Below are 14928 nucleotides of genomic sequence, written 5' to 3' on the forward strand. Positions count from 1 at the left end.
CTGTCAGCAGTCCGCATACTGGCTGGAGGTACTGCGGGAGGATCCTGAGAAAGATACCCCCATACCTGGCGCAGAAAGCGTTCCCCCAGGAACCATGCCCTGCCAACTGGCCCTTCAAGCAGGACCCTATACTGGGAGATGTCCGACGCTCCGGTATACTGAAGTCGGAGACCATCACCCAGGGACACCCAGGGCTGCCATGTGATCTGCGGATGATAAATGCATAAACCAATCAGAAATCGAGAATATACAGAGCAAATCAAAGATGAGAATGAAAGGAACTGAAAGTTCTGAGGTACCTCTGAATGTCGCACAGTGTCGAAGTACTGTCGCAGGTTAAGGAGGGTCTCTCGAGGTCTTGGCCGGTGCGGGCCCTCGAACACCAATGAATATGGGGTCATGAGAATCCCCGCCACCACCAACTCTGGGGCTAATGATGGGAAGTATACATAGACCCATAGCTGAGAAAAGCAGTGCAGAATGTAAGTACGAAATGCTGAGAGCAAAATACAGACTGTAAAAGTGCGCTGTGTGTGCAATGTACAAGTAATGAAAAGCAGAAATGTAAATCAAGAGGACAGAAAAGTACCTCCCAGGCTCTCCAGTAGCCGCCAAGTAAATCACCCCGTCCGCGGGAGGTCGCGCTCATATAAAAGTAAAGGGTAGCCAGGCCGGCGCCACCCCAATCATATCTACTGACCTGTGATAGGTCAACCAGAGCGCTCAGCAGGTATAGCCCAACTGTGTTCCCTCTGTCGGCAAACAGGGTAGTCCCGAAGAGGAACATAAGGAAACCACGGGCATACTGCTCTGTCTCCTCGGGAGTCTCAGGCACCATCTCCGCCCGTCGGAAATGGGAGGAGAACCAAGTGTATCGGACTCTCCCAGAGACCCTATCAACAGGTGGGCGAGCCCCCAATAAATACATCCAGGCGGCCTCCCACTCGCCCATATCCTCATCGTAGGGGATGGACCAACCTCCAACGTCAAGGCCGGTCAATACAGCGAAGTCAAAAGGGGTCATGGTCATGTCCCTGGTAGCAGAGAAATGAAAGGAGTTGGTGGTGTCCCACCATCTCTCTACCAAGGCTGCCATCAGTGTCCTCCTGGCAGGACAACGTGACAACCCGACGCAGAAAGGCCCGAATCCTACCAAATCTACCAAATCTCGGACGGCATCCGGGAGCTCGGCATACCAGTCCCGCGCGATGGTGGAACCATACCCCCGCACACTGCGGGAACCAACCTGCATTCAGAATGAATACATTTGTCAATAATGAAATGAATGGGCTGTGTGCCAATGAAATGAATGGGTTGTGTGCCAATGAAATGAAGTGGGCTGTGTGCCAATGAGATGAAATGGGCTGTATGCCGATAAAGTGAAATAAGCTACATGCAAATCTATCTGGGCTGCGTGTTCAGAAAATTTGAAGTTTGGGCTGCGTGTTCAACTTTCAGTTAAATTGGGGGCTGCGTGTTCACTATCTATCTGGGCTGCGTGTTCAGAAAATTTGAAATCTGGGCTGCGTGTTCAGAAAATTTGAAATTTGGGCTGCGTGTTCAACTTTCAGTTAAATTGTGGGCTGCGTGTTCACTATCTATCTGGGCTGCGTGTTTAGAAAATTTGAAATTTGGGCTGCGTGTTCAACTTTCAGTTAAATTGTGGGCTGCGTGTTCACAATCTATCTGGGCTGCGTGTTCAGAAAATTTGAAGTTTGGGCTGCGTGTTCAACTTTCAGTTAAATTGTGGACTGCGTGTTCACTATCTATCTGGGCAGCGTGTTCAGAAAATTTGAAGCTTGGGCTGCGTGTTCAACTTTCAGTTAAATTGTGGGCTGCGTGTTCACTATCTATCTAGGCTGCGTGTTTAGAAAATTTGAAGTTTGGGCTGCGTGTTCAACTTTCAGTTAAATTGTGGGCTGCGTGTTCACTATCTATCTGGGCTGCGTGTTCAGAAAATTTGAAGTTTGGGCTGCGTGTTCAACTTTCAGTTAAATTGTGGGCTGCGTGTTCACTATCTATCTGGGCAGCGTGTTCAGAAAATTTGAAGCTTGGGCTGCGTGTTCAACTTTCAGTTAAATTGTGGGCTGCGTGTTCACTATCTATCTGGGCTGCGTGTTCAGAAAATTTGAAGTTTGGGTTGCGTGTTCAACTTTCAGTTAAATTGTGGGCTGCGTGTTCACTATCTATCTGGGCTGCGTGTTCAGAAAATTTGAAGTTTGGGCTGCGTGTTCAACTTTCAGTTAAATTGTGGGCTGCGTGTTCACTATCTATCTGGGCTGCGTGTTCAGAAAATTTGAAATTTGGGCTGCGTGTTCAACTTTCAGTTAAATTGTGGGCTGCGTGTTCACTATCTATCTGGGCTGCGTGTTCAGAAAATTTGAAGTTTGGGCTGCGTGTTCAACTTTCAGTTAAATTGTGGGCTGCGTGTTCACTATTAATCTGGGCTGCGTGTTCAGGAAATTTGAAGTTTGGGCTGCGTGTTCAACTTTCAGTTAAATTGTGGGCTGCGTGTTCACTATTAATCTGGGCTGCGTGTTCAGAAAATTTAAAGTTTGGGCTGCGTGTTCAAATTTCAACTAGTGTGGGCTGCGTGTTCACTATCTAATCTGGGCTGCGTGTTCAGAAAATTTAAAGTGTGGGCTGTGTGTTCACTTTCGAATTCGGGCTGTGTGTTCGACAAATCAGTGTTTGAGCCGTGTGTTCTAATGTGGGCTGTGTGTTCGCAATTAATTAATGAGCCGAGTGTTCAGAAATTCGAGTGTTGAAATTACATGTTCAGGATGCAAGCAAAGTACTATGTCATAAGCTAAACTGCGTGTTCAAGCATGGCAAAGGTGCGAAATGTACGAAAAATACAGAAAATGAAGTAAATACCTCTCGGGCCTCGTGAGAGAGGTGATGCTCCGGCTCTCGGAGAAGCAGATCCACGGGTGCTCGCTCGTCAAAGCTAGTAAAGTGACGAAAGACAGCACGAGGGAGGACATGTGCTGGCGGACGGTACCTCCCGGGAATAAAAGGTCGGGTCCTCGGGGGTAGAGTCATGGTATCGAAATCATCTCCGGCACCTAGAAAACCTCCGCCGTGGGGAGAATTGCCCGCCATTTTCAAAGAATCTGCAAAAGGGAGCAAAAATGAGCAAAATGAGCCGAAATTGGAAAAAGTCAACAAAAGTCAACTCTCGGGAAATAAAAAGTCAACAAAAGTCAACTCCCGAGAAAATCTTCCAAATATTAAGGCAAACTTACCTCAAGTGGCGAAAATGCAAAAAGAAGCTCCGAAGCCGGAATTTAATCGCTCCAAAGTGCTTGAAACTAAATGTTTTTGCGAAAACAATTTGCACGGGGCGTTGGAAAACGCGTGTGGAACTCAGATCTGGAGAAGAAAATGTTGTGGGAGGCAAGAAAAGGAAGGGGCCTCGGCTGCCTTTTATAGGCCTCAAGTCTTGGTTGAAGGAGCATGAAGGAAGGGGGTGAAAAAGACCAAAATGCCCTCGGATCTGGCATATGGCCGGCCGGCCCCTTTTTCTAGCCGGCCAGCTATCTGCTTTTTGGATAACTGGCCGGCCAGCCATTAGCTTTATGGGAAACCGGTTGGCCACCTCCCCTTGGGAAGATAAACGGCCGGCCATGTTCCTCACATGCCCACCTAGCTCTCTGCAAATTTTGAGGAAGATCGGAGTTCCCGGGACCTGAAAAAGTTCAAGAAAAGTACACTTCCGGTCGTGAAATAGCTCCGCCGGAACTTCGGCTTCAAGTTCTGACATGTGTCTCATCATCACTCATCGAAATCAAAGTGTATCCTTTTTGAATGAGTTGTAACCTTTCAGGGAAGTGGGTCGGAGGCCGCGATCGAGTTGCCTTCGCCAAAACACGCGTTTTCGTACTCGTTGTTTCATAACAAACGAACACCCTGATTCATGCTCGTGTCACATTATCTTGCATTCTCATGAGCATACTTGCCTTGTCACGTACATTTCTTGATATTGGCATACCTCCATGTTTGAGCATACGTTGTCACGCATGTTCCACTCTTGCATTGCGATGCATACACTCACCGGCACTGCGTGTGTCGAACCTTCGGAATCATAATAAATATATGTTGGTAGCATATTGTACTTGTTGCAATTTCTCCCTTTTGTAGGCACGATATTGTATGTACGGTTCAATTGAGGCTGGTGCGACCAGACGAATCGCGCAGGTATCGTATCTTCTCCGAGTGGGACGTGGCGGGGATTGAATAATCCTCCGCATTCTTAACTGCATGAAATATAGTTGTTGCTTTGCATTCTTGCTTAAAACTGTTGCATCTATTTGCGAATACTTGCTTCATTACAGCTTGCTGCATTTGCATGATCATTGGGTTACCTTCGGCTTCTTGCATATCGCTTTGCACTTTGCCCCTGCCTGCGGGCACATCTCTGTTTATCTTGTATGTTTGTCTAAGTCTTCGGCCTTGTCAAAAATGGGTCGTCTCTGGGCTTTGACATTCACTCCCGTCACTTGTGACTTCCGAGTTCTGTCAAAGAGGGGCAACTGTAGACACCCCATTTTTGACCGACCTTAAGACTCAGACGTCACCGATTGAGCGCTTGGTGATGTTGCATAATGTGCTTGTTCAGAAGTTTCAGAGTCGCGGCCGTGAACCCTGCCTCTGGACTTCTGAACCCTCTTCTGTGCCTTGTCTTGGTTTGCGAACCAGACTCGGTTTTCTCTGTTTCTTTTCCTGAGGGGAGAGAGAGGTCCCGTAGACCATCTCTCAGTGGCCGTAGGCTACATTTGGTGGCCGTAGGCCATTTTTCCCATTTCGGAGTCCGGTTCCCGGTTTTCGGAGCCGTCAGGCCGTGTGCCTCGGTTCGGGACCGCTTAACCATCTCCTATTGCTCTAATTTTTGGCATACATCTTATTTTCTCCCTTTTGAGGGACACTGGGGGCTGAGAAGCCCACTTTGTGGCCGAATGCCACTTTCGGTGCTTAACAGCCCATTTTCGGGACCCCGAACTGCGTGTTTTGGCCCCGGAACTTTCATTTTGCAACGGTTTTCGTTCATTTTTGGCAGGTACCTCTGTTTTATCACCAGGGAGGTCACTGAAGGGTGGGAGACCAGCAATTGTTGCAGCAACCAGTTATACATCCTCCGACGCCCTCCGGCGCCCGTTTTTCGCACTTCCGGGCTAATGTTGAACACCTTGGGCCCTTTTTCTTGAACTTTGAACCACATATTTGTGATGTACACACATGAGAGGACCCTAAAAGTTCCTGGCCGGCCATTAATTCAACTTGACCCTTTTGACCCCCTCCTTCCGGGCTAATGTTGAACACCTTGGACCCTTTTTCTTGAACTTTGAACCACATATTTGTGATGTACACACATGAGAGGACCCTAAAAGTTCATGACCGGCCATTAATTCAACTTGACCCTTTTGACCCCCTCCTTCCGGGCTAATGTTGAACCCCTTGGACCCACTTTCTCGGACTTTTAACCACAGGGTTGTGTTGTACACAGATAGGAGGACCCCACCAGTTGGTGGCCGGCCAGAAAATCTGATTGACCTTTTCGACCCCTAGCCGGCCGGCTAGGGGGTGTGGCCGGCCGGCCACCTGCAACAAAAGTACCAGGCCGGCCGTATTCCTTGCACTGTGCACTTTACAGCTGTGAGGCTTTATCCCCCAGAAAAGATCTTTATCCGGGGGATATTTCTTGGGGGAAATTTACTCTCCTTTTCCCCCACCTTTACACCCCCTTGTTGGCCTTTATAACAAGCAAGCTAGATCATATTTTGGGGTTAGAAAACTTCATCTTCAAGCTTCCATATACAACTCCATTTCTATACCTCTCATTTCCTTGAAAAACCCTAAGTCCCTAACCATCATTTCTTCTACACCACCAAGCTCTACCACCACCACCACCTCATTTCCAGCAACAAGGAAGGTTTCTCAAAGGCCAAAGAAGCTGCAAATTGATCCAAGAAGTAACAAAAGTCTTAGTCTTCAAGGGTGAGTAGCCTTTCTCTTCTTTGACCCCTTTTTCTTGATCCATTTGTAAGCCTCACTTGCTTTTTGTTTCAAGCTCCGGCCCTAACTGAAAATGGCCCTCTTTTGAGCTCATCTTCACTTTTCATTAAGGGCTCAACCCTGTTTGAGCCCTCCATGACACACTTGCTTCATTAATCTTCTTATATGTCATAATCTTGCATGCTATTTTTGGCCCATGACAAATTTATTTTCGAGCATGTTGTAAACTGATATTAGGCTTATTTTGAGCCCCTCTTCAACATTGAAGAAGGGCTCAACACCATTTGGGACTTCCATTTTATACCTACCTTTATACTCCTCTTTTCTTCCCCTTTCTTGCATGCAATGGCAGCCTACCATGCTTTTGTTTTTGGCCGTTTTACAGTTCTGAAAAGGTGCTTATTTTAGTCCATTATTCATGTTTAATTTAGGTCCTTTCATGGTTTGGGGCCTCCATAGGTCACTTCATGTTATATCCCTCTTTTATTCCCCATTCTTGCATGTTTAGTTAGCCTACCATGCTTTTGTTTTTGGCCATTTTACAGTTCTGGAAAAGTGCTTATTCTGGTCCATTCTACATGTTTTATTAAGGTCTTTGGCTGTTTGGTGATTATTTTGCATACCTCATGTTATAGCCACTTTTGAGCCTTATTTTGCATCACATTTTTAGCATGTTTGTATACTGATTTTGAGGCTGCCATAAACTGTAAATATTCATATTTTTGGTCCCTCTTCAGTGTTGTAGAAGGAAAATTTTCAGTTTGGATTTTGCTTGTATCACTTGCTTCATTACCCCTCTTTTGGCCCCTATTCTTGCATGCCATTTTTACCATACCTATGCTTGCTGTTTGGCCATGTTTATAACTGTGAAAGTGCATTTTTTGGGACTTTCTAGCTTCTGTCTCTACATTACATGTCCATATTGTGCATGTTTGGCATAGCTATAGGTCATTTCGGGTGCCTGAATTCACATTTCGGGACAATTCCATGCATTTCATGTCATTTCGCCTCATTTCGGGACTGTTTTCCCCCATATTTTAGTGCTGGAATTCCCTTAGCATGCTTGCATATCATTTTTACCACATTTCATCACATTTTGCCACCGCCTCGGTTTGCGTGCCCGTGTGCACGCATTTCGAGGCACCCCTTTTTTATCCGCCGGCATCCTATGTGAGTGTGGCTGAGGCTCACTCATGTTGGTATAAGCCCATATCACGTTTTCATGTCATTTCATCACATTTTGCCACCGCCTCGGTTTGCGTGCCCGTGTGCACGCATTTCGAGGCACCCCTTTTTTTTATCCGCCGGTATCCTATGTGAGTGTGGCTGAGGCTCACTCATGTTGGTATAAGCCAATATCATGTTTCCATATCATAGCATTTTACCATTGCCTCGGTTTGCGTGCCCGTGTGCACGCATTTCGAGGCGCCTCATTTTCATAGCATTTTACCATTGCCACGGTTTGCGTGCCCGTGTGCACGCATTTCGAGGCGCCTCATTTTCACAGCATTTTACCATTGCCACGGTTTGCGTGCCCGTGTGCACGCATTTCGAGGCGCCTCATTTTCACAACATTTTACCATTGCCTCGGTTTGCGTGCCCGTGTGCACGCATTTCGAGGAGCCTCATTTTCATAGCATTTTACCATTGCCTCGGTTTGCGTGCCCGTGTGCACGTATTTCGAGGCGCCTTATTTTCATAGCATTTTACCATTGCCTCCATTTGCGTGCCCGTGTGCACGCATTTTGAGGCGCCTCATTTTCATAACATTTTGCCATCACCTCAGTTTGCGTGCCCGCGTGCACGTATTTCGAGGCATCTCATTGTCATTGCATTACGTATGCCATCGCCTCGGTTTGCGTACCCGTGTGCACGTATTTCAAGGCATCTCATCTTCATTGCATTCTTGCATTTTCTCGGTTTGCGTGCCCATGCGTACGCATTTCGAGGCATCTCATTTTCAGAGCATTGTGCATACTAGGTTGTATCTTAGATTGCATTCTGTCATTTTCTCGGTTTGCGTGCCCGTATGCACGCATTTCGAGGCACGTCATTCCATAGCATTGTGTATGTTAGGATTGTATCTTAGTTGCATTTCATGCATGTCATGCATATCGCATTGTATCCGGGATAGGAGTTAGCCCGGGCACGGGAAACGAGGTACATTTTGTACTCCGAGTGACGGAACGTGTCTCAATTCCAAGTCACCGACACTCCGGATTACCCTTGATGGAGTTAGGTTCTTGTTGTGTTTACGCGTGCATTCATTCTATATTAAGTTGCACATTTTAACTCCTCTGCCATCATGCATCGATATGCGTGATTGGTGGCACGAGGATCAAGGCATGCATACATTTGTGAAAATACATTGCCATGCCCCATTCCTGCTCTCTGTTGCAGCAAAATGAAGAATCAGCAACTCTTTGGAGTTTGGCGCGCATTTCAAGAAAAGGTGTAAACAGAGGCTAATTGGGGCATCCCAGTGGATTTCCGCGCAAGGCAGCCTAGACATGCATCATTCATCAGGAGCAAGGCAGTCCCTGGCTTGCACGCCAGTTTTACAGCTTTCTTAGTTAATCTGTTAATTAATTAGGAATTTGTATATTATTTGGACTGTAATATTCTTTTATTCAGGACTGTATATTTATTCGGACCCTCTGCGCGAGGGCATAACTGTAATAAGTGTGTGTGTGTGTGTGTTGTATGTCTTTCAACCTCACGTCTTTCTTCCCTTTTATTTACCTGCTTATGATGGTTAGATTAGGGCATATTTCAATTAGCATACAGTATGATAGCTAGTTTGCATCATTCATCTGTTTTGCACGCACCGGGCTCGGCGCATCATACTAACTGCATTGTATTTTCAATTCCAAGATTGAATACATGTTAGCTGTAGCATTCCATATGCCATGTTTAGAATAGCCGAGCCTGCTATAATTTGCATTTTTGCATGTGTTGCATTAGGCATTTCTAGGATTCATGCATGATTTCTAATGAGTTTTTATTTTGGCTTGGAGTACCCGGTGAGCTTTATGCTTTAGCATCCTTGCATGCGTGTGAGTGACTGCCATGAATAGCATGCTTACCATGAGGCAATATGCTTATGCGATATAACTGCCTGAATGCCTGTGGGTGAAGGTTGGGTTACTTAAATTGGAATAAATCATCAAATATTTTAAGCCCACTAGATAGTGGCAAAACCATCTTTTCTAAGCCCACCTGCGGGTGGCAAAATCTGCATTTTAAGCCTACTTGCGAGTAGCAAACCATCTTTCAAAAAACGAACATGAAATGTTTTGTTCCAATTCAGGCGATCCAGTCTATACTTGTATGCTGTGCGCATCACATAGTAACCTAGGCTAATAAACCGGAATAAGAAAGCACAATGTTTTCAAAAATAGATATCATGGTTAGTAGAGGCCGATCTTTGATTAGGCGAGCGGGGGTGCTCACGAAGTGACCTTCCCCAATCGTACCCAAGTTCCCGAGCCGAGGCAACTTTGGTGATGACGGACACGTGGCCTTAGGAAAACGAGTCAGGGTTTCCTAAATTTCCCAAAATAAAATATTTAGGTGGCGACTCTGTATCTGGCAAAGCAGTCCATGTTTGGCACTTCTTTCAAAAATCAGTTTTCTCAAAATGATTTGCCGGATTTGGACTCTTTGGTTCAGACTTAGAACCGTGACAAATTTGAGAGTCCTGAGCTGTAGTGACCCAAAAATGAACGGAACGGGAGCTCGTTCCTCCCGGGGCGTTCGGGGACGTCTACAGGTATGACCGGGCTAACTGTTACCGCGCCGGCCGTGGTGACCGAGCTAACCACCAAGCTCTTCCGGACCGGACTAACTGCAAGGCTCCTCTAGACCGAGCTAACACTTGCGATCCACTTGCTAAGCTCTTTTTACCGCGGCTGACACCTTTACCTCAGCTGATATCTTTACCTCGGCTAACATTGCGGTCAACCAAGTTACTTCGGCTCTTCTCTCTGTTTGACTACCTTGCTTAGTAGCTCGGCCATAGGGTTGACCGCCACTAGGAAGTAGCTAAGTCCCGTAGCTAGGTCCTGTGGCTAGGTCTCATAGCTAGGCCGCGTAGCTAGGTCTAATAACTTGGTCCCGTAGCTAGGTCTTGTAGTTCGGTCTCGTAGTTAGGTCCTGTAGCTAGGTCCAACAGCTTGGTTCTGTAGCTAGGTCCTATAGCTAGGTCTCGTAGCTAGGTCCCATAGCTAGGTCTCGTAGCTAGGTCCCGTAGCTAGGTCCCATAGCTAGGTCCTATAGCTAGGTCTCGTAGCTAGGTCCTAAAAACATCTTTAACCGCCACTCCAACCTAGCTCGGTCCAATTTGGCTACACAAATTACCCTCTCATATATATATATAGTGTTAATATATATTGCATTGCCTGTTTCTTCGCTGATTCAGTTTGGCAGTTTCTATTTTACGCTTTTCATCATCATTTCAATTCGGAGGGATACGTTTCTATTTTGCATGCTTGTTCCAAGGCTTGGATGTGCTAGGGTTTCATTCTTGCTATTGTAGTTTGGTTCGGTGATTTTCGAGTGAAGACGATGAAGAGAAAGGTGTTCGGTTGTCACATTTTCTGGACTATAACTAGTTCAAATCAGTTGTTTTCAAGTTTCTGAACAATTGTAGGATTGCATGATTAAGGTTAGTATCAATTTGGTTATGAATACATATTCAGTTTATGGTTCCATTCGTATGATGGATTAGATGCTCTGTTTTTTTATTGATATGGATCAGATGCTCTGTTTTTTCAATTATATGCATTTTACGTGGTCCTGTGGAGGGGAGTTCATTCAAATTAGGTGAAGAATGTGTAGTTTTCATTTTACTTTGATGTATCCATAATGAGGCTCTGTGTGGATGATATAATTCAGAGTATATGTATCAATGTGAATGTTTACATTTTGGAAATGTAGAATATGTGAAGAATGTAGATGTTCTCATTTTAAATTGATGTTTGCTTAATGAGGCTCTGTGTGTGTGATATTATTCAGAGTATATGTGTCAATGTAAATGTTGACATCTTGTTAATATTATGTGAAGATTGTTGATGTTTTCATTTTACTTTGATGTTTACTTAATGAGGCTTTGCGTGGGTGATATAATTTGAAGAATATGTATATGTGTCAATGTGAATGTTTACATCTTCTTAATGTGAATATGGATTTAGCACTTGAACTGTACACATAGTCATCTAATTTTTGCACAATGTGAATTTTCATATCGATTTTGATTACTATTCATTGTTGTGTTTTTGTGTTTTTACAGGAGATGGATACATTTGTAATGTTGGTGTGTACATATGGTTATAGTACAACTGTAATAAATGTTGCCCGCGCATTGTGTTATTCTCGTTTGGTGGAGTGTTTGTGTGAAAAATGGGATGAGTTGTCTGCTGGTTCTATTTCATTGTTCTGTAAACTACCTGGGATTAATAGGTGTGATTTGGACAATGAGGAAGAATTTCAGAACATGTTACTGCTTGCTAAATCAATGGGGGTACAACATGTAGAAGTTGTGGTTGAGTTGAAAAGTGATATTGGTCAGTTAAGTAGCTCGAGATCGCTGCATATGGGGGTTGAGGAAAAAATTGATGCACTATGGAGATTTTGCCACCATAAGGAAAAAGTGTTGTTGTTAGCCCCTTGGGCAAATGGTATTACGTATGTGGGACAACAGTTTGTTGGAGGTGCACAAGAATTTTGTGATGTTTTATGTAAGTATGCCATCCAATGTGGGTTTCAGTTTACGTACGTCAAGAATGAGACAACAAGAGTTACCGCTGTGTGTGCGATGCGGGAGGAGAGAGGCTGCTTGTGGGCTATACATTGTAGAGCACAACGAGCAAATGATTTTTTCTACATCAAGAGGTTTAGTGATGTGCATAGTTGTGGTACGGATGTCCGAACATCGAAGAATCCGCGAGTTAGTTCGGATTTGGTGTCGAGTACCATATCTGAAATATTGAGGGACAAGCTGTTGACTCGGCCGTGTGATGTGGTGACTATTTTGAAGAGGGATTATGGGCTAGATGTGAGTTACCATGTCATATGGTTGGGTGTGGAGAAAGCAAAGGCTGGTATTCATGGAGATCACTCATTATCGTTTGACTAGCTGCAGTGGTATTCGGATGCTGTGATGCGGTATAATTCGGGAAGTTATGTCAATATTGACTATGATGCGAGTAGTCAACAGATTTTTCGTTTCTTTGTGTCATTCGCTGCGTGTATTTCTGGGTTCAATTCTTGTCGGCCTTTATTATTCCTCGATGGAACGTTCCCCAAAGGAAAGTACAAAGGTCAGCTACTTGCGGCAACGGTGAAAGACGGAAACAATGGTTAGTATTTTTTTTAGTTGTCTATTCATGTCAATATTCACATTGAGCAGCATAGTCTGGACAAATGAGTGATTGATAAATTATAAGTAATGTGAACATTGACATTAGTATGCACTGATGTGAATGTTCACATCTGTGTCTGCTAATGATAGTAATGTGAACATTTACATTATTATACACTGATGTGAATGTTCACATCAGTGTATACTAATGTCAGTTGATCCATTAATGAACAGTACTGTGAATGTTCACATTATCAATGACTCAACAATCAACAATGAATTATTAATGATCGTTAATGTGAATGTTCACATCATTGATGTTTACGAACTTGAATAAAAAAATAACAATAGTAATAGGGTAATGTAGATATAAACATTCACATGACCTGTTTTGTTTATATTGTTTTCTATTCACTTTGGAATATTGTGAACAGTTGTGTATTGGTGTTGTGTTGTAGGTCTGTTTCCTGTTGCATTTGCAATTGTCGATTCAGAGACCACAACCAATTGGTCGTGGTTCTTGCATGAACTTGGGAAGGTTGTTGATGGTAAGCGCCAGATTATTTTTATTTCGGATCGTAATCTTGGTCTGTTAGAAACTATGCCAAAGGTGTTCCCATCGGCTCATCACGGTTATTGCTTACAACACTTGAAGAGTAATTTAAGAGACTGGATGAAAGGAATTGATAATGGATTCAGGGATCACTTAGTAAGTAGTTTGGGTGACTGTGCTTACGAGCCAACTGTGGTAGGGTTCCAAGAAAAGCTTGCAAAATTAAAAGAGAAGGGTAAACAACGAGCACATAATTTTTTCAAGGACTTGGCACCTGAGCACTGGGCAAATTCATACTTCAGGTAATAATAGTTTCCTAAAGTGTTTCATTTGTCAAGTTTAGAATGGTAGCGATGTGAATTTTCAGTTTAGAATGGTAACAATCTTCCAATTGTGTTTCATGTTCAATGTAAATGATGTGAATGTTCACATCTGCTAATGATGACTGATGTGAATGATGTGAATGTTCATATCTGTTAATTTGTCAAACAGTCATGCAATGTATTACAGATTTGAATGTTGACATCTGTCATATTTTGTTGTTATTAACATTAGCATCTGTCTATCATCTAAGTTGATATTAATGTTCACATCTGTCTATCATTTTAGTTGATGTTAATGTTCACTGCGAATGATGTTAATGTTCATATCTGTCAACGTGAATGTTCAGACCTGTTAAATTCCGTATTGTAAAATGTTTGTGATATTGTGTAGGGGCATGCGTTATGGGGAGATGACATCCAATGCGGCGGAGTCATTTAATAACTGGATTAAAGAAGCACGTAATCTTCTTATCACTCAAATGGTGGACACAATTCGTACTCAGTTGATGCAGCAAATGTCTGCATAGCGTGACCAAGCAAACAAATGGAATGAGCTTATTTGTCCTACATTCGAAACAAGGCTTATGGATTCGTTCAATGACAGCAGGTCTTGGCAAGTTAGCAAAACCAATGAGGATGTGTTTGAAGTTCATTCGATACCATCTGTTATAGTTGATGTTGCGAGGCGTACATGTTCTTGCTTCAAATGGCAAATCAACGGATTCCCATGTGATCATGCTGTTATTGTCATTCAGAAGAGCCGTTACAATCTCAATGATTGTGTGGAACATTACTTTCATATAGAGACATATCGTGCAGCCTATTTGGGTGCCATATTCCCTATACCATCGGTGGAGAAGTCGTATTTTGATCCCACGGACTTTACTATATACCTGCCAACTGTGAAAAGACCACCCAGAAGGCCGAAAAAAATAGGATCCCATCAAGGGGTGAGAAACTGAAGCAAATAAGGTGCGGGAGATGTGATAAGTTGGGGAGCCATAATCGGAAATCATGCAAGGAGCCAATATAGGATATACATTTTTCATTTCAACATTGTGTTTTACATTGGATTCTTCTATTCATTTTTGAAATAAGAGTGTGTTGTGTTGGCAAGGAAAATAATGGTTTGGCAAACTTAGTATTTCATTTGTGTTTTTTCTTTTTCTTTTTGGGTACGAAACTAATATTTTGTTAAAGTTGTAATGATGAATACATGATGTGGACATTCACACTTACGTAAAAGAATCATATTATGTGAAAACTTGCACGTGGGTTGAACTTTATTACCTTATTGTTGTCAATGTTGACATGAATATAAGTTGTGATGTGAACTTTCACATGCATAGAGATTGACATGGTGTGAACATTCACAACTATTATGAATGAAAAGAAATGTGAATATTCACACCTGTGTATGTTATCCGTAATGATGTCATGCAGACAATGTGTACATTCCTGCACAAAGTATGTGTATTACAGAAAAATCGGGTTCCAAAAATCGCATCAATTATGCTCATCATAACACGACATTATGAATATCATAAGTGAATATGAACATTCACATTATTATAGTAACTGTGAACATTCACATCTGCAAAACATTAGTGCATATGAATGTCATAGGTGAATGTTCACATTTGGCTGAGAAGAATAACATTCATAACTGTTATGAA

At 43.4% G+C, this 14928-nt stretch overlaps 1 protein-coding gene across 1 annotated transcript; it reads left to right on the forward strand.

Annotated features, from left to right (window-relative positions):
• The first annotated feature begins 11197 nt into the window (after positions 1-11197).
• On the forward strand, positions 11198-14214 carry LOC145824200 (uncharacterized). The gene is made up of 8 exons (XM_082923818.1): positions 11198-11217; positions 11306-11320; positions 11476-11821; positions 12158-12374; positions 12835-12924; positions 13057-13231; positions 13644-13769; positions 13860-14214. Exons 1-8 carry the CDS (start codon positions 11198-11200, stop codon positions 14212-14214), a joined length of 1344 nt encoding a protein of 447 aa, XP_082779944.1.
• Positions 14215-14928: the final 714 nt, after the last annotated feature.

This window comes from Camellia sinensis, chromosome 4 (genome assembly GCF_055761805.1).
Source record: "Camellia sinensis isolate YWXY chromosome 4, ASM5576180v1, whole genome shotgun sequence".
NCBI lineage: Eukaryota > Viridiplantae > Streptophyta > Magnoliopsida > Ericales > Theaceae > Camellia > Camellia sinensis.

What these genes read in the sequence shown, in the direction of transcription:
- LOC145824200 (XM_082923818.1), top strand. Translation starts at nt 11,198, where the DNA reads ATGGATTTAGCACTTGAACT. An exon ending in GGTGAAAGACGGAAACAATG is followed by an intron (nt 12,375 to 12,834) that starts GTTAGTATTTTT and finishes GTTGTGTTGTAG; the next exon opens with GTCTGTTTCCTGTTGCATTT. An exon ending in ACTCAGTTGATGCAGCAAAT is followed by an intron (nt 13,770 to 13,859) that starts GTCTGCATAGCG and finishes CAATGACAGCAG; the next exon opens with GTCTTGGCAAGTTAGCAAAA.